This window comes from Convolutriloba macropyga, chromosome 13 (genome assembly GCF_964194025.1).
Source record: "Convolutriloba macropyga chromosome 13, txConMacr16.3, whole genome shotgun sequence".
In the NCBI taxonomy this organism is placed as follows: Eukaryota; Metazoa; Xenacoelomorpha; order Acoela; family Convolutidae; genus Convolutriloba; species Convolutriloba macropyga.
This window is the reverse complement of record NC_134480.1, coordinates 13,565,112-13,589,410: the sequence shown is the minus strand read 5'-3', so window position 1 is coordinate 13,589,410 and position 24,299 is coordinate 13,565,112. Positions and strand designations below refer to the sequence as shown.

Here is a 24,299-nt window from a genome sequence, read left to right as displayed (position 1 = left end):
GTAGAAACTTAAGTAACTTTTTTCAAGCACCGTTTTCTCACTCTGATGTAACATTACAGTAAAAAAAACAACACAACCAAAACAATTGCCTTTGTTGCTCCACTGACTGTTTCGGAGTTACCCAAATCGTCACTTCAATCTGAATTAAGAAACCATAAAAATGTGTTAACAGATCTTAAGAAAAAGCCTTGAAGGGCTGGCTACAGCAGAATACAGATGGGAACACAAACAAAAAAGAGTGAAAAAGTTTCGTCAACAAATTGAAAGGGCTTTTCAAATTAGCTGCACACAAGCGGGCAAAAACGTTTAGTGAGAGGAAGAGGCCATTCAGTGAGAGAAAGAGGCCATTCAGAAATTTTTACTCTTTCAGCTTTGCAGTGTGATCAACTGCAAAAATGAAAAAAATACAGCACACGACGAAACAAGATTCTCCAAAATTTCAACTTTCAATGAGGAAGACCGTCTGTTTTGAAGACAAGATCTTCAAACATAGCAGTCTTAAAAAAATTTAAAGAACTTTTACTGGATAATCAAAAACAGGCCTAGAAAAGAATATGAATGGATTGGAAAATTCGTTTAGAAAACAGTTCGATAAAAAAAAAGTAAAAATCGAAGACAACTTGCTTCATGTGAACAAGTAGAAACTTAAGTAACTTTTTTCAAGCACCGTTTTCTCACTCTGATGTAACATTACAGTAAAAAAAACAACACAACCAAAACAATTGCCTTTGTTGCTCCACTGACTGTTTCGGAGTTACCCAAATCGTCACTTCAATCTGAATTAAGAAACCATAAAAATGTGTTAACAGATCTTAAGAAAAAGCCTTGAAGGGCTGGCTACAGCAGAATACAGATGGGAACACAAACAAAAAAGAGTGAAAAAGTTTCGTCAACAAATTGAAAGGGCTTTTCAAATTAGCTGCACACAAGCGGGCAAAAACGTTTAGTGAGAGGAAGAGGCCATTCAGTGAGAGAAAGAGGCCATTCAGAAATTTTTTGCTTTTTCAGCTTTGCAGTGTGATCAATTGCAAAAATGAAAAAAATACAACAGACGACGAAACAAGAAGATTCTTCAAAATTTCAACTTTTAATGAGGAAGACCGTCTGTTTTGAAGACAAGATCTTGAAACATAGCAGTCTTGAAAAAATTTAAAGAACTTTTACTGGATAACCAAAAACAGGCCTAGAAAAGAATATGAATGGATTGGAAAATTCATTTAGAAAACAGTTCGATAGAAAATAAAAAAGTAAAAATCGAAGACAACTTGCGTCGTGTGAACAAGTAGAAACTTAAGTAACTTTTTTCAAGCACCGTTTTCTCACTCTGATGTAACATTAGAGTAAAAAAAACAACACAACCAAAACAATTGCCTTTGTTGCTCCACTGACTTCTTCGGAGTGACCAAAATCGTCACTTCATTCTGAATTAAGAAACCATAAAAATGTGTTAACAGATCTTAAGAAAAAGCCTTGAAGGGCTGGCTACAGCAGAATACAGATGGGAACACAAACAAAGAGTGAAAAAATTTCGTCAACAAAGTGAAAGGGCTTTTCAAATTAGCTGCACACAAGCGGGCAAAAACGTTTAGTGAGAGGAAGAGGCCATTCAGTGAGAGGAAGAGGCCATTCAGAAGTTTTACTTTTTCAGCTTTGCAGTGTGATCAATTGCAAAAATGAAAAAAATACAACAGACGACGAAACAAGAAGATTCTCCAAAATTTCAACTTTCAATGAGGAAGACCGTCTGTTTTGAAGACAAGATCTTGAAACATAGCAGTCTTGAAAAATATTAAAGAACTTTTAATGGATAACCGAAAACAGGCCTAGAAAAGAATATGAATGGATTGGAAAATTCATTTAGAAAACAGTTCCATAAAAAAATAAAAAAGTAAAAATCGAAGACAACTTGCGTCATGTGAACAAGTAGAAACTCAAGCACCGTTTTCTTACTCTGATAAAACATTAGAGTTAAAAAACAACACAGCCAAAACAATTGCCTTTGTTGCTCCACTAACTGTTTCGGAGTGACCAAAATCGTCACTTCAATCTGAATTAAGAAACCATAAAAATGTGTTAACAGATATAAATAAAAAGCTTTGAAGGGTTGGCTACAGCAGAATAAAGATGGGAACACAAACAAAAAAGAGTGAAAAAGTTTCGTCAACAAATTGAAAGGGCTTTTCAAATTAGCTGCACACAAGCGGGCAAAAACGTTTAGTGAGAGGAAGAGGCCATTCAGAAATTTTTACTTTTTCACCTTTGCATTGTGATCAAATGAAAAAAAAAGAAAAAAAAAACGTCAGACAACGAAACAAGATTCTCCATAACTTCAACTTTTACTGAGGAAGCCCATCTGTTTTGAAGGCAAGATCTTAAAACATAGCCTTCTTGAAAAAATTTAAAGAACTTCTATTGGATAACCAAAAACAGGCCTAGAATAGAATATGAATGTATTGCAAAATTCATTTTAAAAAGTTTTTAAAAATCGAAGACAACTTGCGTCACGTGAACAAATAGACACTAGCGTAACTTTGTTCAAGCACCGTTTTCTCACTCTGACTTAAAATTAGAGTAAAAAATAACAGTCAAAACAGTTGCCTTTGTTGCTCCACTGCCTTTTTCGGAGTGACCAAAATCTTCACTTCAATCTGAAATAAAAAACCATAAAAATGTGTAAAAAGATCTTAAGAAAGGGCCGGCTAATCAATTCACTTATTGACAGATTATCAAACTTGACAAGATTTCGAACGCCCCACTTCCAATTTTCTGACACGACTATGTCGACATGCCAAAAATAGGGAAATTTTTGCCCTTATATAATTTCGCAAGCAAAGAGTTGCCCGGAAAAATTAACACATTAAAATGCAGACCTCAAAATTTAAAAGTTAATTAATTTTTTGTACATTAATGAAAACCACTGAAACAAAACAGCCAGATTTACCGTTATAAAAATGACAGGGGGAAATCGTTGTCGGTTTATCAGATGTTTGGTATTGACAACTTGGAGAAGTACTCAAACCAACAAATAGTTATGAGACGTAGACAAAACTGCAGTAAATAAACCGAAACAAAATTTGATTTCATTCGTTGTTATTTTGTTAAGATAAAATTTATAGCAAGATATTCATTTGAAAAATCAGGTAGTGCAACACAAGAAAATAGTTGCAAAATTCAAACTCGGGAATAAATATGACAGTTAAATCTTAAAACAAATTTCTAGGCACATTTTTATGTAGGTCAAATATTTAGATACACACAAAAATCAAAAATTCATCAAACTTAAATGACAGCAATTGCAAGATCAAGCCAAACTCATTGAAATTGGGGTCAGTTAACTGCCCTGACACGTTTCGGCGTCCCTCAAGTTCTCAAATTCTTGAAACAAAAACTGAATAGTAAAGCATTTCACATCTTTTGATTAAAAAGATTAAAACTGAACCACCACGTAAATTTTTTCATTCATCGCCACAACTTATAATCCGGTAGGGTAATCATATCGAAAAATTTATATGATCTGCTTTTTGAAATGAATTAGGTCATCTACTATTCAGAAACAAAAACCATCAAGAAGATCATGGAAATAACATCAGCTGAATGAAATCAATAAGTACATAACCAGTTTGCAGATCAGATAATGTCCAATCTGCTATTATTATACATAATTATGCACCAAAAATCAACAATTACAAACCCACTGCAAAATCGGGCGTTTCCCATTATATCCCCACTTCAGCTTGATGGTCATAGAACATATAAACTCCTTCGCAAACTAACGTGAATATATGGCTCTTTACCATTATAGCCCCCCCCCCCCCCCCCCAGCTTAGTAGTCAGATAACCTATAGCTTCCATCATGCTAACTATCCTATAATGGGGGCTATAATTTCATGAGGGCTCTATAATGGGAAAGACTCGAATGTATCATAACGGGGGATTAGTTTCGTGGGGGAATAAAATGAGAAACACCCCCGATAATCAATAATACATTCAATGGACTCAAATTTCTTATTGCGAATTATCAACCATTGTCTAATATGGTATTATCGTCGAAGTTCTAGGAATTTTCGCCATCAATCACGAATCTTCAGTTCTCATGATTTTATAAAAACCTAAAATACAAGCCCGAGAACTCCGCAGAAATGCAGATAAAAAGTTAAAAAGTCGGGTTCAATTTAAATAGGTTGAACAGGTATCCGAAACTGATGATTATTTCGTACAGCAGAAAATGGATAAATTGGATATGTTAGTTTAATTGTCAAATTTTCATCAAACTGCACGCGGTTTGATTGCAGTAGCACCTTCAAAGGGCAACGAGAAAAAGCGATCTCTTCTGTCCCCGCCCGGTAGATTTTACGACCCCGCTTACGCATGTTTCTGCGCATGGAGGGAGGTTGAAGTTATATGCCGACTAAGCACGTATGCCGACATTTGCTGTAATAAATACAAGCACGTAATAAATAGGGGGGGGGGGGGTGGGACAGATTAGATCCAAACAAAAGTTACTCTTCATTTAAAAGACAGTTCCACAGAATAATACATTTGCTGTAATAAATAGTGACAAATTGGTTCGAAGGAAATAGAAAAAGCTAGAGCTAAAAGACACATTCAGTATTATGATGACAAAATAGCATGGAGCAATTAAGCTATTACAAAACACAGAGTAATAAGTTGTTACAAGGCTATCAACAGAAGCTTATTACAGGGAGCTATTAAGTAATGGTTACGAGACTCTGTTTGAAGTCACTGAGAACTTCTGAGTTTATCGAGAACCGCGAAGCGGTTCGAGATATGAAGTCAGAATTTCGAAGTGACTTCTGCAAAGTCATGTAACCATGCTTAAAACACGAAACAAGCACGTTTTAAAATGACGAAAGTCAACCGAAGTCAACTTCTGTCTAGTAGGAACTTCTGGCATTTTGACTTTTGGCACTATAGACTTTCGGCATCTTAAAATGTGCACGTCAGTGTTTTAAATGAAAAGATTGAAATAATCTATCACTGAGGTGAAAAACAATACAATCATTTCTGAGATGCGGACTTAAAATGGTTAAAAGAATCGAAAACAACCAGCATAGGAATGTACTATTAATTACAATATTCTGAACACAACTGATTTTTTCAGTTTTCGCATTCAATACAAGCAAAAATATATCTTAAGTTTTCGACAGCATCATTGCATTCGCCATCTTTAACAGCCGGTAGGCACCTCACCGCTTTATAACAAAAATTAGGAGAAAATGACTGGGTTGGATCGGTCCAACACCACTTCTGAACATTACAGTTTCCATTGCCATTCCATTCAAATGTGGTAACAGACTTGGACTTGACCGACCAAAATAAGAAAAAGTCTTCAGATGAATATGGATTGAAGGAATGTCGGCTTCGCTCAGTGCATAAAGTGCTCACATAATCAATCGATTCACAACCATGTATAATGAAGGGTACATAGATAAAATCATCTCTAACAACGTCATACACAATTACTTCGCATTCCCTCGTCAACAAGCACAAAAAAGGAAAAATCTCCGACGAAATTAATAAGGGCATTGTTTTGCATTCGAATGTTTTATTGCAATGGGTTAAACAGATTGTTTTCGTATTAGAATTCCAGTAGCATTGATGTATTTCATTCTCGAAGATGAACAAACAAATAAATCCATCGCTTAACTGGATATCCAAATTTAGATGTCTATAGCCATTAGCCTCAGCCAACAATATATCAATAGGGCCAGCTTCTGATTGAATAATAACTTTTGTCATAGAGTGGTCAAAGAAAACATTTTGTACTGTTTTGCGGAAAGGACGACATATTAACTGTTTACCCAATACAACGGTACCCTGATTGCTTATGCTTTTAACTTCATGAACAGCTAACGCCCCACGTGAAATAACCAATCGATAAGTCAGGGACCGAAGACTATTGTCGAACATCATATGTCCGACAGACGAATATCGCTCAAGTATTAGTTTCTTCACTTCCGGAGACGAAGGCAGGTTGTCAGTTCTGTTTGCTAAACTCAAAGGAACTTCATCATTTTCAGGTACAGCTAACTTTGACAGCAGCTGCTGCATCGCACTCTTCTTGTACACTTGAAAACATTCCCTGACTTGCTTGAAATCAAAATTCTCGCATAAAGAATTTCCCGACATCGCAATCCCTGTATCATACATACATTTTAGAAATCGTTCTTTTAGTCGTTTGTGCTGACATATCAATTCACAATCGTCCGCAGAAAGCGCACTTCGTGCCTCTTGTTGTAAATTACAGACATTGTCAGCCAGCTTGTTCACTTTCTGCTCCTGACCTTTATATTTCTTGTCAATTATCCCAATGAGACCGGTTTGCAATTCCTCAATCTCTCGGGTGACTAACTGAACCAAACAATCTCGCTCATTCTGATTGACAGCTGATTTTGTTTTGGATCTCACGGGCTTTTCGCTCATTTCCGCCTCGGTCAAAATCTTGAAAACCTCTTTTCTGACCTCTTTCGCTCTCTCCTCAACGGTTGCCAACTGATGATCTTGATGCTCTTCCAGACATTTTACACAAAATGTAACATCGCAAGTTCGACAGAAATGACTATGTAGATTATTATGCGCGGAGCAAACCATAGGAGGTTGGCCTTTCGCATTTTTAACGTCATGACCTTTTCTTACATGCTGAACGACACATGAATCGCAAAAGCAACGTTTTTCATGAGACGAACCGGTTGTCGCAGCTGAAACCCGAGATTCGCATGTATCACAAGAGTAAAGATTCTTTTCTGGTTCGCCACAAGACCAGCACATTAGAAGGGAAGGCGTTTCCATTCCTATCTGAAACTCATCGGCAATTAATCAAGTTCAAAACAGCATCATCAATTTGTAAGAAACTGAACTCTAAAGAAAAAATAACGAGCAAAAAACACAGAAAAATCAACTCAGTTGTACAGTTCGTTCAGAGAAGCACGAGGAATATCCAGCCTTTCAATACATTAAGTTAATATGCAGCGTAATTTTTTTTCGACAAACTCTAGAGAAGTACAAAACCACTACAAGCGAGAGCAAAAAAAAGCTGGGTAGGGATCGTCCGCAAAAATCATTGAGGATGAAAATTTTTAAGTTATAATAAATTGAGCACACGTTCTTCCATTTATCGGAGCAAATTTTACTATAACGGTTGGTATATTGAGAATAACAAGACGATAATGAATGAACTGCGCTGAGCGATCACAATAGCTTGGTATGCAATTCACACTTTGAAATTTTCCTACGTATTATGAAATTTAGGAACAAGGCATTTTGAAAGCATTTTCAATTGTCTAGCTTTTATTGGAACGCCACCAAAATGAAGCATATAAAAACACGAAAATTAATTTATTTACAATGAAAAAACTGCTTTTTAAGAACTAGCTTCCCCTAAATATTGAGAGCATTTGCGTCAACTGTAGCAAGTAATTTCCAACACGCTCATTTGAGTTGTCGACAGAATTTCAGTACAATTAAGATTCAAAAAGATTTAGATTGGAGAAATTGGGAAACACCGTAAACTAAAAGATCCAATTTCGTTCAAACAAAATCTTCTTTTTTTAAGACGTATTTATTTGAGTCTAAAGATTACAATGCTAGCCGCAGAGTCTTACGAAAGTCTCTTTGATAAGCTTTTCTGTTATGGTACATTAATTCCTATAGGTCTGGACATAGGTACTTTCCGTCTGGGACGGTCTGGACATACTTGCTTCCGTCTGGCACCTCAGCCTGGGTAAATATCAGTATTTATCTCTTGTAACTGCTAATGAGGTCAAGTGTCCTGAGAGGCAGACCGACGAGATAATCTGATGAAGAGAAAGAGACTGCGAGAATTAACAATTAACAACTGAAATTTAAAGTGATTACATTCTCATTCGGCATATCAGAAGAGTCTTATTACTCCCATTGTTTTCATTCAATAAAAGTATGTTGTTTTATATTGCCAGTTTAAGCTTACTCTATTGAATTGAAGCTGGGAGTACTGCAAACAAATATGATAGAACTGGAGGCAAAAATATCGCGAAAATGAACGTCATAAAGTGTTCGAAGATGAAAGAAATTTGTCTGGACTGTTGGATCTCTCTAGACAAATAGTTCTCGCAGAAATGAAACTAGACGACTCGTGCATGTCTGTGCATGGCACAGAAAGTTTCAAAACAGTGATTGCCCTCGAAGAACTTGCATTCTATAAGGGCTAACTGATCAAAAAAATAAAATACCGAAACAATCAGATGCATTTGTTGGTGTTTTCAAAATATTGTCGCGATTTGAAAATTTTTTGGAAAATGACAAGATAAGGCTGAGAAAATGGTATTTTGCGCGCGCAATCAAAACAAACTGTTTATGCAAAACTAACAAATTTTAAAAAACCTAAAAAATTGAATTGAAGAAAGTTCCCACCAAAAAAACATTTTAAAAACTATTTAATGAAATTACTTTTGTGCGCGATGGATGATGAAAAACAAAAGATAACATTGAAAAGTATAAGTTTTTCTGAACAAAAAGCAACATTAAAAACAATGCTACTTCAAGAAAACTACAATTAAGAAAAGTTCAACAAACAATGAAATTGACCGAAAATTCGTAAAATTGAGGAAAATTGATAAAGCTTAAAAACTTTAGAGTTGTAATATACTGTCGATACTCAAATAAACCTTCGCCCGAACCCCACAGTCGGAAAAACTAGGATCGATTGAATAATTCTAAAAAACTGCCGATTACCAAATATCAGCCGCAAAATGTGGACAAACCACGTTAAAATAGCACGAGATCCTTTCCAGCCTCTGAAAGATCAAGATTCTATCAATAGCTAAAAAAAAATTGGCCAAAATAAATTTTAAACAATAAGATATTTCAAGCAAAACAACTGTATGACTGTGTAGCTCGACAGACTTCTATTTCACTTCAACTGTATTTTGTATTCTCAACTTACAGTGCATAAGTGAATGCAGAAGTATTTTTTACTAGGTGAGGTAGCTCACAATTTATCAAAGATTGACCAAAAATAAAGCAGTACGAGATGACATTCAACGGATGTCATCTCGTAACGGAAAAATCAAGCTACTGGATAGTTGGGGGAAAATAGCCGTTCTTATACTATGGGCAAAAATTCAGGGACAGATAGCAAACAGATATTAAACAAGATAGCATCATAGCAAAAAAAAGAAATGCTATACAAAAACTCAAAAATTATTTTTCAACAAAAATAACGACAAGGTAGTTGAAACCATACAGTAAGATACAAGTTAGGATTATTGAATATGTTTAATTAAAGCTCATTAGATAACCAACAGGCCAGATATTAATACGTCCACAAAGAATAGGAAACAAACACGAACTACAATGTCAAATCATTATGTTTACGTCCACAAAGAATAGAAAACAAATAGGAACTACAATGTCAAATCATTATCATTATGTTTACGAAATCAAATTGCACCCAAGTGAAGTTAATTATTAGCTGCCCTTCGAAGGGTTTAAAGTTCAAAAAACGTTGCAACATTATGGCACCTGTATGGCCCCATGAAAGCTTCCGAGAGAAACTCGAGAAAAAAAACAACGAAGACAGTCCAACTGCGGCACATGAAGCCACCGCAAGTAAAATTTGAAAACCGAAAAACTTGTTTGAATACCTTTTTCACATACAGCTTCAAAAGCACTTTAAAAATTTCACGCATGCAAATACTTGCCTCTCTATTCTCTAAACTACTTCAGTTAGATTCACTGTCTAAATTTTAACAAACATTCGTTGACAACAAAAAATTAAACAGTAAAAACTTCATATATATGGCGAAATAGATAGTTTTAAGTCTCGTAACCCCGGTATTTAATGTCTATTTTGAATTCTTTAAAAATGTTTTTTTTTCATTTTATTCACAAATGACAGTTTCAAATTATTTTGCACAACTGATTTATAAAAATTGCAGCATATAATCAATTCTCTTAATTTTTTTTGTGTGATAAACTTAATTATTTTTGTGTGATTTTTTTGTGTGATAAACTTGTGTGATAAACACAGCCTAATTGTTGTGATAAACTTATTAAATAGTTCCAGAGTAGAACATGAGCACTGATTCAATGTTGATTTGGTTTGGGGAGATGAAAACAACACATCCATCAACCGCCCAGATGAAAAAGACCTGCACCGTAGTAAGCCCAGAGAGCGATGCAGGAAAAAATCTTCTCGAATTAGTGCAATCAAGCATCGCGGACGCACTAAAAAACAGTATTTCCGACTTACAATCGACGTGAAAATGTCAGAATTACTGGAGTAGCTGAAAAAACTTTCACTACACATGAAGGCAAACTGATTCCGGAGCGAACTGAAACAACAATGAAAACTGTTCTTGAGATATCGACTTGTTTAGAAGCAGGATTGCAGCTGTCTGACATCTCAATAGCTCAACGCCTACCATCCAGATTTAGTAGTTCAGCAAAACCAATAATTGTGCGTTTTTCGAGGCGTGTTGCGAAAATAGAGCTGCTGAGAAGGAAGAAGGACCTGAAATCTATTCCTGAGCTGAGCCATATTCGGATATCTGAAGACATATCAAAAGCAAGACTCAATTTCCTTCAAATGATGGGACAAGATCAACGTATCGGTTCTTGCTGGACCAAAGAAGGCACTATTTATTACGTCTGAAAAAAAATCATATGATATATAAGATAAATGGGCTATATCAAGGTGCTATTGATTTACAGTACTCTTTGAATGATGTTAAAAGCTGCTTCGGCGAGGGGGCTGCTTTTTTACCACCCCTTAATTAAAACTAAATGAATCCAAAGTAATTGAAAGCAATTTTGATACTACGGTAAAGCATGTGTCTGTCCTCCATGTGAATGTGCGCTCCGTAAAGAAAAACTATCAGGAAAAGGAAGCACTTATAACAAGTCTTGAGTCTCCACCTGAAATTTCGTGTCTTACGGAGACATGGCTCTCCGACTCTGAAGAGTCTGAAAACTATCTTGTTTGTGGTAAAAGATACTGCGTAAAAAACCGCTCTCACACTGGTGGCGGTGTTATGATCCAGATGCGTGACAATTTGACAATACTTAGAGAAATACCAACAAAATTTAAAGAAGCATTGTTTTTAGAAGTTGAAATCAACAGTTATAAGTTCAAAGTACTCACAATTTATGTTGCTCCCAGAGTCAACAAACTTGAGTTTGTTGACACGTTAGATGTTTTTCTGGAATCTTTTAGTGAGTCTATTGATCCCATTGTAATTTGTGGCGATACAAATATTGACATCCTTATGGAAAATAATCTATCAAAGAATTACAAAGGCTGTATTGCAAGTAATGGGTTTGTAATAAATGAAGCAATACCCACTAGAGTTGTTGACAACTCTTCAACGTGTCTTGATCATTTCACTTTCCAAAAAATTTAACAACCTGAATTTTCGTATTGGATCACAATATTTTTACAGATCATTATCCCATTCATCTTAAATGGTACTACGGATCGGTGAATCGTAAACTAACAAAAGAATATATAGACACAAGTTTTTTGAAATGCAATATAAAAACACAAGAATTTTTCCATCAATTCTGTACGGAAATACAATCTTTGTGGGAGTTAATAAACGGTGACATTGAATCATCCTATGAATTTTTTGAAAATACTTTCCTGAAAACCTTAAATAAATTTGCACCAATCAGGACTGGCAATGTTAATCGAATTAAGCAAATTCCATGGTTATCAAACAGTATCAAAAACTTGAAAATAAAAAGAAACAAAGCACATCGGCAGTGGAAGTCATCCCAACTTGAAGCTGACTTAAAAACTTTTAAATATCTAAGGGCAAAATTAAATGCCCTTATTAATAAGACCAAGCGAAATTATTACAGAGATAAATTTAATCAAAGTATTGGAGACTCAAGACAAGTGTATAAATTATTAAACGATATAAGAGGTATCAATAAAAAATCTGAAATAGTTCCCAAGCTGAAAGACTCAAACAACACTGACCTAACAGCGAATGAAATTATTGAAAAATTCAACATGCATTCACGAATATTGGCAGTGAGATTCAAAAGAAGGTTCAAAATAGTGAATTAAAAACATTTGCGTCTGAAAGTCAGTCCATGTTTTTCTTTGAAGTCACAGAAAAAGAAATTTCTGATCTCATTATTTCGATTGATAACAAATATAGCTCAGACGATAATTTCATAAGCAATGTAATAGTAAAGACGTTTAACCGAGAACTATCACCTCTCCTTGCTGCTCTTGTTAACCAATCCTTCAAACAAGGTAAATTTCCTTCCAATTTGTCGCGGGCAAAAGTTTTTCCGTTGTTTAAAAAGGGCTGTAAATCTGATATCAACAATTCGTATCGACCTATATCGTTATTGAAAGTATTCAGTAAAGTTTTTGAGAAGGCAATGTATAGAAGAGTATACAACTATTTTGAAAAATTTGGATTATTTTATTGCAAACAGTATGGATTTAGAGCAAAGCACAGTACAATTAACACGGTAGCTTGCATTACCGAAAAATTTAGATCAAACTATAAAAGAGAAGTAGTGACTTTCTTTCTTGATCTGAAAAAAGCCTTTGATACGGTAGACCATGAAATTCTGTTACGTAAATTAGAATGTTATGGAGTTAGAGGACCATGTTACAATTGGTTCAGGTCATATCTTAGTGATAGAAAACAACGGGTGGAAGCTTGTGGCATGTCATCAAGATGGCTTCCGATTAAATGTGGGGTACCACAGGGCTCAATTTTAGGTCGCTTATTGTTCCTAATATATATAAATGATCTTCCATATGTTTGTAACAGCTCTGAAGTCTACTTGTTTGCAGATGATACAAATGTAACATCAATTGCCTGCCTCCGAAATGATATTGAAGAGGACCTAAGTAGAAAAAATCATTGGCTAAATGCTAATAAGTTAGCGCTAAACTTAGACAAAACAGTTCAAATGACTTTTGGTAAAAGTGCTTCCAATCCTAGTACAATGTTTGCGTTTAATAATATTGTTGTTAAAAATAATTCATCGTGTAAATATCTTGGTATTTTTATTGATACAAAGCTCTGCTTTCAGACCCATATAACAAAACTTATCGGAAAGTTATCTAGGCATTGTGGCATAATATCGAAGCTTAGGCATTATACCCCAACAAAACTACTTCTAAGATATTATCGTAGTAATATTAATCCTGTTTTACAGTATGGAGTACAAATTTACGGGTGCTGCAGCTACAACTCACTTACACCTTTGTTCCTGCTTCAAAAGAAAATTCTCAAATTCATCTACTTCCGAAAACGAACCGACAGTAGCGAAGATAAATTCGCTGATAATAAAATTCTCTCTGTGTATGAACTACATATTTATGAATTGTTAAAATTTGTCCTAAAATCTATCAACAATTTCTATTCAGATGAGTTTTAAATAGTATGTTTACTTTTCATAATTTCTCTTCAACACGCTCTTCTTGTTTAAATTTGCTTAAAGTGCCATCATTCAAAACAAAAATTCAACGTTCATCTATTCAATATCGTTAAACTATTTTGTATAATAAATTAAGAAAGGTTGATATAATGCCTGACTTGATCGGTTGCTCGTATAAGGAAATTCATGCTCGTATCATACATTCAAAACAACTTTCCTTGTTAGTAATTTTGAGTTAGTACGGTATGTATTTAGTGTTTGAGCTGCGGGTAATTTTTTGTGACTTCTACTTACTCCTGACCTTGCTGCCTTTACTCAATCAGATGGTCCATGACCGGTTGGCTTCACTAGTTGAATCCAGAGGCTCATTCCACAGTCAGTAGAGGCAAGGTCGCTAAGGGAGTAAGAAGGGGATCAATCGTAAAATCTCGCAGGCCTAGTATTTAAGTTCCGATTTTTTTAAAGATTTTTAAATTTTAAAATTAAGCTTTAGACTGCATTAATGTATGTAGGATAACAGATTTTTTTTCTGTTAACATGTAGCAACCCATGACCGACGACAGAAAGCAGAGTTTTTTTCTACAGTCTCATTTCATTTTGTGAAATCTTTGTTTACGTTTGTTTCGACTACAGTTTAACTTTTCATTCCAATTAATTCTAATGTGATGTTTTGTTTTTCATCAATCCTGGGCAGGTCATTGTAGACCATCTGGTCTTGTTATCTGTCCTCTTCATGTTACAATTTGTATAGTGCTAGTCAGTCCTTCTTATCTATCTAATTTTGTGTTAAATTTTGAAAATTGCTGAGCTAATTTAAATTTTTAATTTTCAATAATGCATGAAGAAATTAATTCGTTCTTTCTTTTCGTTAAAAATTGCACAATTTTGCATTGAGTAACAGCAGAATATTTTGCGGTAGAAATTCGCCGTACAAATAAGAAAAGTTAAATAAGAGCCCTTCGTTCATTGACAAACACAGGATTATGAACAAAAACTAACCCCTTGATAATTTTTTATTACCGTGTTAAGAGTTTTACAGATAGTTTGGCCTCTGGTTTTTTGAGAAACCAACTAATTTATAAAATACAAACTGTGAAAATATCTTTGTCCTGCATCGAAAGTGTAGCTTATATTCTCTAGGGGGCACGTTTCATTACGATGGAAAAGGTCTTAATACTATATCCAAACAGGCATTACGGAGCCCAGATGTTAAAACGAACAAACGCTGAAACTCAAATTGCAGTCTCGAATTACATGGATAGACCGATCAGCATAATTATTTCCAGGTGTATTGATTGCTTGAAAAGACCGGTATAAAAAGTTCTCTTTGATTTCCTAATACATCCCGTTATCGATTCTTAAGTAACAATTTTCTGTAACCAGCACATCCCAACTAGAGTTAAAGGAAAACAACAATTTTGGAGTCAAATATTGGAATTTTTCCTAATTCTTCCATGAGACTCTGTCAGATTTAATGTTGAAACACATGTCTTGGAGCAGTTTCCGCAGCTTGAATTTTAGCAGCCCATTCATCTGGTATTGAGGAATAAAAATACATAAGAATAAGGTTACCCGCAAGAACTCTGCAATACACATATAAAAATATGTATAACCCGGTGGTTCACATTTTGCAGCAATCGCCTTCATATAATCATTCCCACTTCAGAAACTTATTTCAAAACTTATTCCTTTAAAAGTCATAAAAACCCCTTAATCATTTCTATGCGGTTAATTAAACTTCCACAAGTCATATGGTTTAATATTAAAAACTGATAGAATTATTATCTATTCGACAAATCATCGGTGAGAATCATCTTCAAGCTTTCACGCATTGTTTCCAGCTACAATATCAGACAAAACAACAAAAACACAAAAAACCTATATGAATAAAACTGAGGAACTTGTTTATACATGAGGAAACGTCGACTTCGCTTTTGCTAGTCCCGATTTTGGCGCTATTGCATCGCAGTGCCTCAAAACATGAACCAAGTGCTAATCACGACAAAAAAAAACAAAACAGGTTGGATTTAAATTCCTCAGTCTTAAGTTAGAAGCCCTTAAACACTGCACAATTACATGCAGAATTAAAATATACACCAAAGTACTTTAGAAAACAATATCTGAGAACACAACGTTTGAAAACTCGTGTTCAAAAATCAATAACAATTGCCCTAAATCTTATTAAACTTCCCATCACCCAAGTAGAAAACCTCTCTCAACAAAACCTCTTGACGGAACACAAGGACATTCACCAAGAAACCTTAATCGACCACCATTGTACCAATTGCTCTCGACCGACAGGCGGTGCAATTTAATTCAGAGGGGACTGTAGTCTAGATAATTTTTTATGGGTGCAAAAATTCCAAACAAGGGGAGTATCCAGCCCCCGACCTGCGACGTAATTGACTCACATATTAACCACTCGGCTATCTATGTGCACTAGGTCCATGTGTTTATCTAACAATCGCTTTTGTTTTAGCAACAGACTAAAAAGTGACAGACTTAATTGAAAGTTCCAAATCTGGCTTTTCTGCTCATGCAACCACAATATAATCGCAATTTGATACCTTACGCTTACTGAAAAACTTATTTTAAAACTTTCAATGATCTCTTCACAAATCGAATAAACTAACACTTGTTCAATTACGAATAAGTTGCAATGAACTGATCAAACACAACATTCAAGTAAACAAACTGCATTTAGAATTCACCAATTGTACAAAACTGCAATAAACAAAGCATTAAAAGCAATTGAATAATGTTATCAGCTCTATAATTAATCAAACTAATTGAATCCTTAATCCTCGCTAAATTAAGTTTAAAAGAAAACAGATCAAGCCAAAACAAAACGCCTAAAAAGCTCTCCAAATACTGAATGTTATAACAAACCTGAGACTAGGAACTTTACAGTGGTTCAACCTTGCCCGATGTAGCAAATACGTATCGCAAATTTTCTGTCGAGTTTTTGGAGCTATCGCGTTTCACAGCTGCTCGTAGATTGAGCTTCAAAGAATATTTTTGAGAATTCCGAACTGAGCCTTGTATGTGGAAGGGTCGGGAATGTAGGATCGGCTGTGTAGGATCAGTCCACTTTTGTCTCTCTATTTTGAATCCACCATTCAAATACCAATCATAAATTATCACACTACTCGACTTTTTAGTTTTCGAGATATGGCCCTTTTTTGGTCCATGATACCAAAAACACTTAGAAATTTTTTGGTCGATAGGAGACAAAAATATCGATTTTTCTAAAGTTTTGATTTTTCTACAGCTCTTTGCTTTTGTGAGCGTCCTCGTGGTGCTCAGACCTTGGCAGTGGGACCAAAAAGTTTTTGGACGTTTTTTAATGATCAGAAACACTTGTGACTTCTTTTGCTACTGTTTTACAGAGCCCTTTTCTTCTCTAGGTCTTTTTTCATTTTGCTTTGAAGACGTATTATGCAGTGGGGCAGACCTTGTGTAGGCCTGATGGCTTCGTTGTCTGCCCTCTCCAGCTTAAAAGTCCAGCATGACTCTATTGTTAGTATCCTTTCTTTTTTTGCATATATGTTACCGTTTTTGAAAGTTGTTATTTCATTTAGTACTGGAGAAATAAATTCTTTCTTTCTTCTTTCTTTACTTGATGGACCAAAAAAAGAAAAGTCGATTTAAAGAATTTGTCACAGAACCAAATGTTGTCACATAATCAATCGAATCACAGCCATGCATAATAAAAGGCACGTAGATAAAATAATAGGCAACTAAATCGTACGCTATAAAATCATTTTTGGTTGTCAAAAAACACATAACGGGATGGATCTCAGAAGAAATTAACTTGGGACAAGATTCGCAATCGAATTTTTTCTCCGTATGTGTTAAACAAATGGCTTCCTCTTCTGCATTCCAGTAGCATTGATGAACTTTCTTATCAACGAAATAAGGGCACAGAAGGCCATTTTTGATTTCCAGATCAAAATTTTTAACTTCGTAGCGAGTTTCGGCGGATAACATATCAAAGCAAGCATCATCTCTCTGAATAATAATTTTTGACATGTCAGTGTGAAAGAAAAACTTTTTCACAAGTTTGCGAAAAGGACGAGAGGCAATTTGAATCCCAGATTCAATCCTTCCATCAAGTATGGGCTCATTTGTTTTCTGAATTAATAACACTTCAGCCGATAAAATCAACCGATAACACAAAGGATCCGTAAATGAATCACCTACAGATGAATAAAACTCAAACATATCATTTTTCACATCCGAGCCAGAATTTGGGTTCCATAATTTCATGGCTTTCTTTTCTCGAGAATGATCCATATAGTTTATGGCCAAATTCGACGAATTTACCAAATTTGGCAAATTTACCAAGATGGTCTGTTTGAAAATTTGAAAATGTTTTTCTAATTCTGCTGTAGCTTGGTCTTTGTTAGGAAAACTCCATGACGTCACAAAGTCCCGGTTAGTCTTCAACTGGGCAGAAAGAACACAAAGTTGTTTGAAGTTGTGTATTAGCGATAAAACATTTCTACCTTGTTGCTGCAAATCGCCAATTCTACCTATAAAATCAACAAGTTTTTCCTGATGATCTTTATACATTTTATCAATCCTTTCTATAAGAATTTGTTTCAGTTCTTCTGTTTCTCGAGTGACAAGTTCTACCAATTCATCTTCGTCATTTCTGTCATCGGCCTGTAACGGTTTATCACTAATTTCGAAGTCAGTCAAAATCTCAAAAATTTCCTTTCTTAACTCATTCGCTCGCTCTTCAGCACTTCTTAACCGATGTTCTCTGTGTTTTCCACGACATTTGAAACAGAAGGTAACATCACAAGTCTCACAGAATTAACTGTGGAGAATTTTATGCTCAGAACAAACTAAAGGCAAATATCCTCTAAAGTTTTTCACAAAATGACCTTTTTTAATATGCTGAACAAACTGCCCTCAATTACCCAAAACATTTGAAACGCTATCAAAAGAAACAAAAATTATAACTTGAGTTTAAGATAACCTTTTAGACACGATAAAAATTTCAAAAAGCAAAAAAACGCTTGAAAAAGCCGCACGTGAACAAAAAATCTTCAAAACATTTGAACAGTTTCAAAACATTGGAGACGCTATCAAAAGAAACTAAAAATTATAACATTAGTTTGAGACAAATTTTAGATACCATAGAATATTCAAAAAACAAAAAAGCTTGAAAAAATCGCACGTGAACAAAAAAGTATGCTCGCTTAGCGAAGAAACTACATTTTTCACTCTGTTTCAAAAGAAGGGATGAACAAAGAAAAACTATATTCTCCTAAATCGAAATCAGCAGAAACTGTTCACTGAAAAAAATTTTATTCACTCCATGAATCCGGTTTTCCTGCTCGCTCACTTATAAAAAAACAACCGGACGACTCCGGAATCGACTCGAAGTCAACAAAAACCTACGCTAGCCAACCACTAATTGATAAAATAAATAAATTCATTATACTCTTCAATTTGAATGAATTCGGCTTAAACAAATTATCAGGGAAAAAACAAATTCTGGAAAAAAATTCTAATTTTTTTAAAGTTCCGACTCCAGAGGGATTGTAAAGTATAGATTGTCTGGCATAATTTAATGTAGTTCAACAAAAGACTATCAAACGACGGGGTAAAATAACCATAAATACTTTTTGAAAAAAATGGGAAAAATCGAGCAAAAAGGAAGTTAAAATCTTAAAAATCTAAAAACTCTATTAAAATATTCTCTAAAAATTCCAAAGTCTCAATAACTGTTCTCAATACAACCTACAAAACACTTCCCGCCGATTTTTGAGCACCTATGCCACATCCAAAGGCACTGTAAAACGCATAAAACAGGAGCAAGAACAAAAATTTACAAAAACTACAGAACTAATGAATTTTTTTAATGAAAAGATGTGCTATCAAACCTTTACTTTTTCCACGCAGCAACCATCACCTTGTCTGAATGGTGTTTCCTGTATGACGATCTACATGAAATTAACAGAAAAGCAAGGTGTCGCAGGCAGTTTTTTCGATTTTGGTAGGGTTAATTATTGCTCACAAAGCTGACAAGGAAAAAGTAATAGGTTCAAAAGATTTTCCATATTTATGCGTTTATTCTTCTTAGAATTCCTGAAGTAAATGATTTACTTTATCGAAAGGCTTTAAATCATACTTAGGCAGTTCTGCAGCATTGTTGTCGTTTTTATGGAATGAAAACAATATTTCAAAATTTTCAAATATTTATGAATTACTTGATAACTATTTGTGATTAAATTTGCTGTACAGCGGTCATCTAGATTAATTGATTCCGACTTCTAATTTCCTCTATTTTTCGGAGGCTTGCTTAGTGTTCTTTTGAGAAGACACGGCAGTTCAATTATGATATTGCTTTTCTATACTCTTTTTCTTATTCTAAAGAAAGTTTCCACTAATGAGAAAATAAGTAAGAGACTCAGCCAATTTGTCCATAAAACATAAGAAAAAATCAGAAAAATTCAAAAGTTAAAAAAATACTTTGCCAGAAAGCAAAAAAAAACAACATTTCCGGAAACGATTGTAAATTTTTAAATGATTGTGAAAACCAAATTTGAGGTCTTTTGCGTTTGTTTCACCTAAACACATAGAATCAGACGAATCATCTGGTTTTTCACCTGATTACGATAAGAATTTGCGTTAATTTGAATATTGGTTCAATACCTGGCGAGTGATTGATTTTTATCGTTATTCTTTTATCAATAGAAACGCAGATATTTGCAACCTATGTTCAACAAGAAAAAATACAGTAAGCTTGGTAAAGCCATCGGAAAAAATTGGGCTAGCTATAATTCACCTTAGAGGCAGCGGCCCGTTTCTCACATATAAGTTCAAAAGAGTCCCAGAATTTGCTGCGAAATTAAAATATAATAGGTGTTTACAATGCTCGATATACAAGTAAAAATTCAACTACACACATCCCACATACAATCAACTCTTAAAATGATTAAAACAATGGAAGCATACATCAACAACCAAAAAACTAATTGAATTGCGTTTAAATTGTACGATTTCCATCAACATCCAATTCTAAATCCAAATACTTCTTCTAAACGTTCAGATAAAACATAATAAATCCAATAAAGCCAGTTCATTAGAGCAAATGGGGAAAAGGATGGAAATAGATTAGGTTGCAAAGATGAGGATAGTAAATTAAAGTATGGTCATAAGAGGCATAATTTGATAGGTTTCGTTGGTAAATTGAGTTTAGATTTTTGTAATAGTAGGTTGATGTTTCAAAGGCAATAGAGTGACTCAAGGAGCTACATATACATTTAAATTACTAAATAAAAACCTATTGAGCTGTCTAGATATCTTAGCAAAGTTGTCTATGCGTAGCAGGCCAAAGTCTATATGATTGATCAAATTAAGCTAATTGTAGAGTTCCACTAGAGAGTGAACCTAATTTTGAACAGAACTTGGTGGTTGGGAGATACAGAAAATGCAATTTAAGCAGATCACTCCCTTTTTACGAATATATGGTCTTTCATCCGATTTCTCTCAAATGTTTGGGTTGTTTCAAATGATCGGGACTAGAGTTCCAGTGGTTATCTTTGTATAAAAAGACTATTTGGAACGGTTCTAGCACCCAACTCAAGCTAACACCACCGGAAGAGCTGATTTTATTTATTTTTAAATTCATTCACGAGGAATAGCTGGAATCTCAAAGAAAACGGGTTCAATGTGTCTGAATATTTCTACACAAGTTGAAAGTAATCATTTTTTCATTTTAATTAATATGCAAAATTTTTGTAGATCAATTTTATTTAAAAAAAGATTGTCCGATTTGCATGGAAACGGTTATGTAGATTAGCTGGGGAATATAGATTCGAATGTGAAGGCATATTTGTCCCTCACCAACACCCCAGAACTATTGGGGGTGAGATCACAAAGCTCTCCGTGACAACATTTATCTTCACTAATTTAACCTAACATGGTGACCCTTCCCTATTTCACTTCACCCCCAGGAGTTTAAAATATATTTGAACGATTTTGGTTTTTTAGTTATATTTGGATCTTCGAACAGAGCGTGGTTACAAAGGGCAAACAACAGAGGCTGGTTTGCCCTACTTTCAGCGGTTGACTTAAAGAGCGAAACGGAACAATAAGAGCCCTTCTGATTTAATTTGTATGGTTTGCTGAGCAAACATTGATTGATACGACATTTGAATTACGTGACAAAAAGAAATTGCTTTGTTATACAAAAAGAAGATAAAAAAATAGCTTTGCATTTTCTTGAGCTGCTTATTCGGGTAGTGATAATCGAGAACTGTTTCATTAATATTTTGATTACTATTACAAATTGTCTTTGAAATTATTCTTTCCATTGTAGTGCAAGTATATTTCATGCTTATTGCCTTGATAAGAAAATTAATATTCAGGTCCGGAATAAGAACTGACTCATTTTGAGACAATCTAGTTTGCAACAGCTAACAAGACCGGAAGAAGGGAACCAGCAGACAAGTAAATTAGAGCTTGCTTCATCATTTCACTGTCTCTGATTTATCTGGTTGTATGGATTTTCTGAGCGGCAGAGTCCCCCAACTGTTAAGACAAGCAAAAAATCAGAAGACGGCAATATTGCAGCTTGGGAAATGATTTATTTCAAAGGAATACGATTTAAAAAATCAACGGGAAAAAATTCTGTGTCACCTTGCGCGTAATATATACGGGATGTAGATCAACTCAACCATTGATATGTGAAAAGAAATCGGATCTTCTCCATTTCTGCCTTCATTCCTCTGCTTAGTATCTGTATATTATGAGAAGCCACAATAGCGGTTCAATTTTCCCATAGCTTTAATACAGAGAAATTTCAAATTATATTTAACCGACTCAAAATCAATATATTCTACCTGGCTGTACTATTATACTTCTACTATCGCAGCACTGCAAAACAAATTTTCGTTCCTTTTCCTTGTTTGACCGTTGTCTCAGGGAAACAAAACTGATATTTTGAATGAGAGAAAAGATATTTTTACAAAATTCAAGGCAGCAACTTGAAAATGATATGTAAATGATATGTAGTAAATCTATATAAATGGGACAAGTAGCTTTGTGCCGCAAAAACAAAGTTCTTCCACTCAGAAAAGTGGTATTAGGCTCGGATAACTCCATAAACGCTCTCTGATCTATTTGCAGACTTCTTTTCCACAGCCGGAAGCATCCACAATTGAGGGAAGCTTGGTTTACTTAGCCGGATTAAGTTAGTTGGACAGCTCCACGAGAACTTATCAGTCGGAAAAAACATACCTTCCGGTCTTTGGCAAAACAGAGAGACCGACTTCATTTTATCCGACCAGGCGAATAATATTGCTCCAACGTTGCGTTTTGAGAAGTTAACAGAATCAATAGACCTCATTTTATGAACTTTTCGAGGAATTCTGAAATGCTCCCGAGGATCATCTCCAAAAACATGAATATCACCATTTCCAGCCAAAAGACACACGTACGGGTGCACTTGAAAGGATAATAATCTCGGCTCATCCGAATTCTTCAAGCCAACACCAGTATGACCGAAATAAACATTATTCCAAATCCAATTGTAGTAGCATTGATATATTTCATTTTTATAGATGTACGGACAGATAAAGCCCTTCCTCATTTCAAGTTGTACCATTCTGCTTTTATGTCCGTCTTTTTCCCTCTTTATTTCGATCAGACTGTCCTCGACTGTCTGAAGGATAACAATCGACATATCCCGGTTGAAAAATACATTTTGCAGGTTGTGGTCAAAAGTCAGAGAACATATTTGACGTCCATCAATGATTTTTCCCCTACCATCAGCAGAAACCTCATCTATTTTGATTTTACAATCACTAAAAGCACATCTACGAGTGGGTAAATTCAGCTCCAAATCGAAGGTATATCTCTCAACCATCAGCTTCTCTGACTCATCTGATTGGTAATCGATGTCTGTATTCTTAATATCTTTTGAAGAAACCAATTCAACGGGGCTCATTTTCGATTGTAACTTCTTTTTCAGATTTTCCGCACAGCCCTGAAGCGCTCTTTCAACAACCGAAATGTCACAGCTTTCGCACTGAAATTTATCAGATAAAACACTTTTTGAATTCTGTTCACATTTATCTGAGGACTCTCTCAATTTTTTCACGTCTCGTATCAACTGACAATCATCAACAGATAGAAGGTTGCGCGTTTTCTGTTGCAAATCAACAACTTCATCGACTGCATCGACGGTTGACTTTTCTTTTTGTGCGAAAATTTCATAATTACTATCAATTATATTCATTCCAGCAGTTCGCAGCTTTTCTACCTCTTTTGAGAAAATCTCTTTCAACCGATCTTGTTCACTTGCATGACGAACTTTCTGCTCAATCAGAGATTCTTTCTTGACTCTTAACGGTTTCTCACGCTTCTCAGACTTCGTTAAGATTTCAAACAGTTCTTTTCTTATCTCGCTTGCACGCTCGGAACTACTCCCCATTTCATGTTTACTGTGATTACTGGTACACTTCGCACAAAAAGTTACATCACATGTTTTACAATACAGTGAATTAAGCATTTTGTGTGTCTCGCATATCAGAGGTACTTGACCTTTGGCAGTTTTGATATCGTGACCCTTTTTCACATGAGGCACGACACATAAATCACAGAATAACTCTTTCTGAGCCTCATTCGAACATTCCTCGGAATCATCGAGACAGCTGTCACAGGAGTAAAGACGCTCGTTGGTCTCGTCACATGATGAGCATTTAAAGCAATTCATTCTACCTGAAAAGGTTAAAAATCGTTAATAGGTTAAAATTTCACAGCGGAAAAATCTCATTTGCTTCAAAATAGCAGCATTTTCAAAATATTTTACATTATATCTTATAATGAATTGATACATTTTTCATTTGAAAACGTGTTCATTTGAAGTGCTT

General features: G+C 34.9%; 3 protein-coding genes and 1 long non-coding RNA gene across 8 annotated transcripts in view; 1 reads left to right on the top strand and 3 right to left on the bottom strand.

Annotated features, from left to right (window-relative positions):
• Positions 1 to 4,453: 4,453 nt before the first annotated feature.
• Positions 4,454 to 6,812, bottom strand: LOC142352147 (uncharacterized). The gene has a single exon (XM_075404538.1). It carries the CDS (start codon positions 6,808 to 6,810, stop codon positions 5,119 to 5,121), a length of 1,692 nt encoding a protein of 563 aa, XP_075260653.1. The 5' UTR covers positions 6,811 to 6,812; the 3' UTR covers positions 4,454 to 5,118.
• Positions 6,813 to 10,031: 3,219 nt separating this feature from the next.
• Positions 10,032 to 24,299, top strand: part of LOC142351863 (striatin-interacting protein 1 homolog) — a 454,798-nt gene continuing 440,530 nt past the window's right edge. For all 5 annotated transcript variants that reach the window (XM_075404101.1, XM_075404099.1, XM_075404097.1 and 2 more), the window contains exon 1: positions 10,032 to 10,057. The gene's annotated coding sequence lies outside the window, so the exon portion shown is untranslated. The remainder of the gene's footprint in view (positions 10,058 to 24,299) is intronic.
• Positions 16,032 to 17,945, bottom strand: LOC142351520 (uncharacterized). The gene is made up of 2 exons (XR_012760964.1): positions 17,076 to 17,945; positions 16,032 to 16,560 (listed from the first exon to the last, which is right to left on the bottom strand). It is a non-coding gene; the product is annotated as an uncharacterized LOC142351520 (long non-coding RNA).
• Positions 22,368 to 24,143, bottom strand: LOC142352287 (uncharacterized). Its single transcript, XM_075404789.1, has one exon. The coding sequence runs from the start codon at positions 24,140 to 24,142 to the stop codon at positions 22,511 to 22,513; it is 1,632 nt and encodes a 543-aa protein (XP_075260904.1). The 5' UTR covers position 24,143; the 3' UTR covers positions 22,368 to 22,510.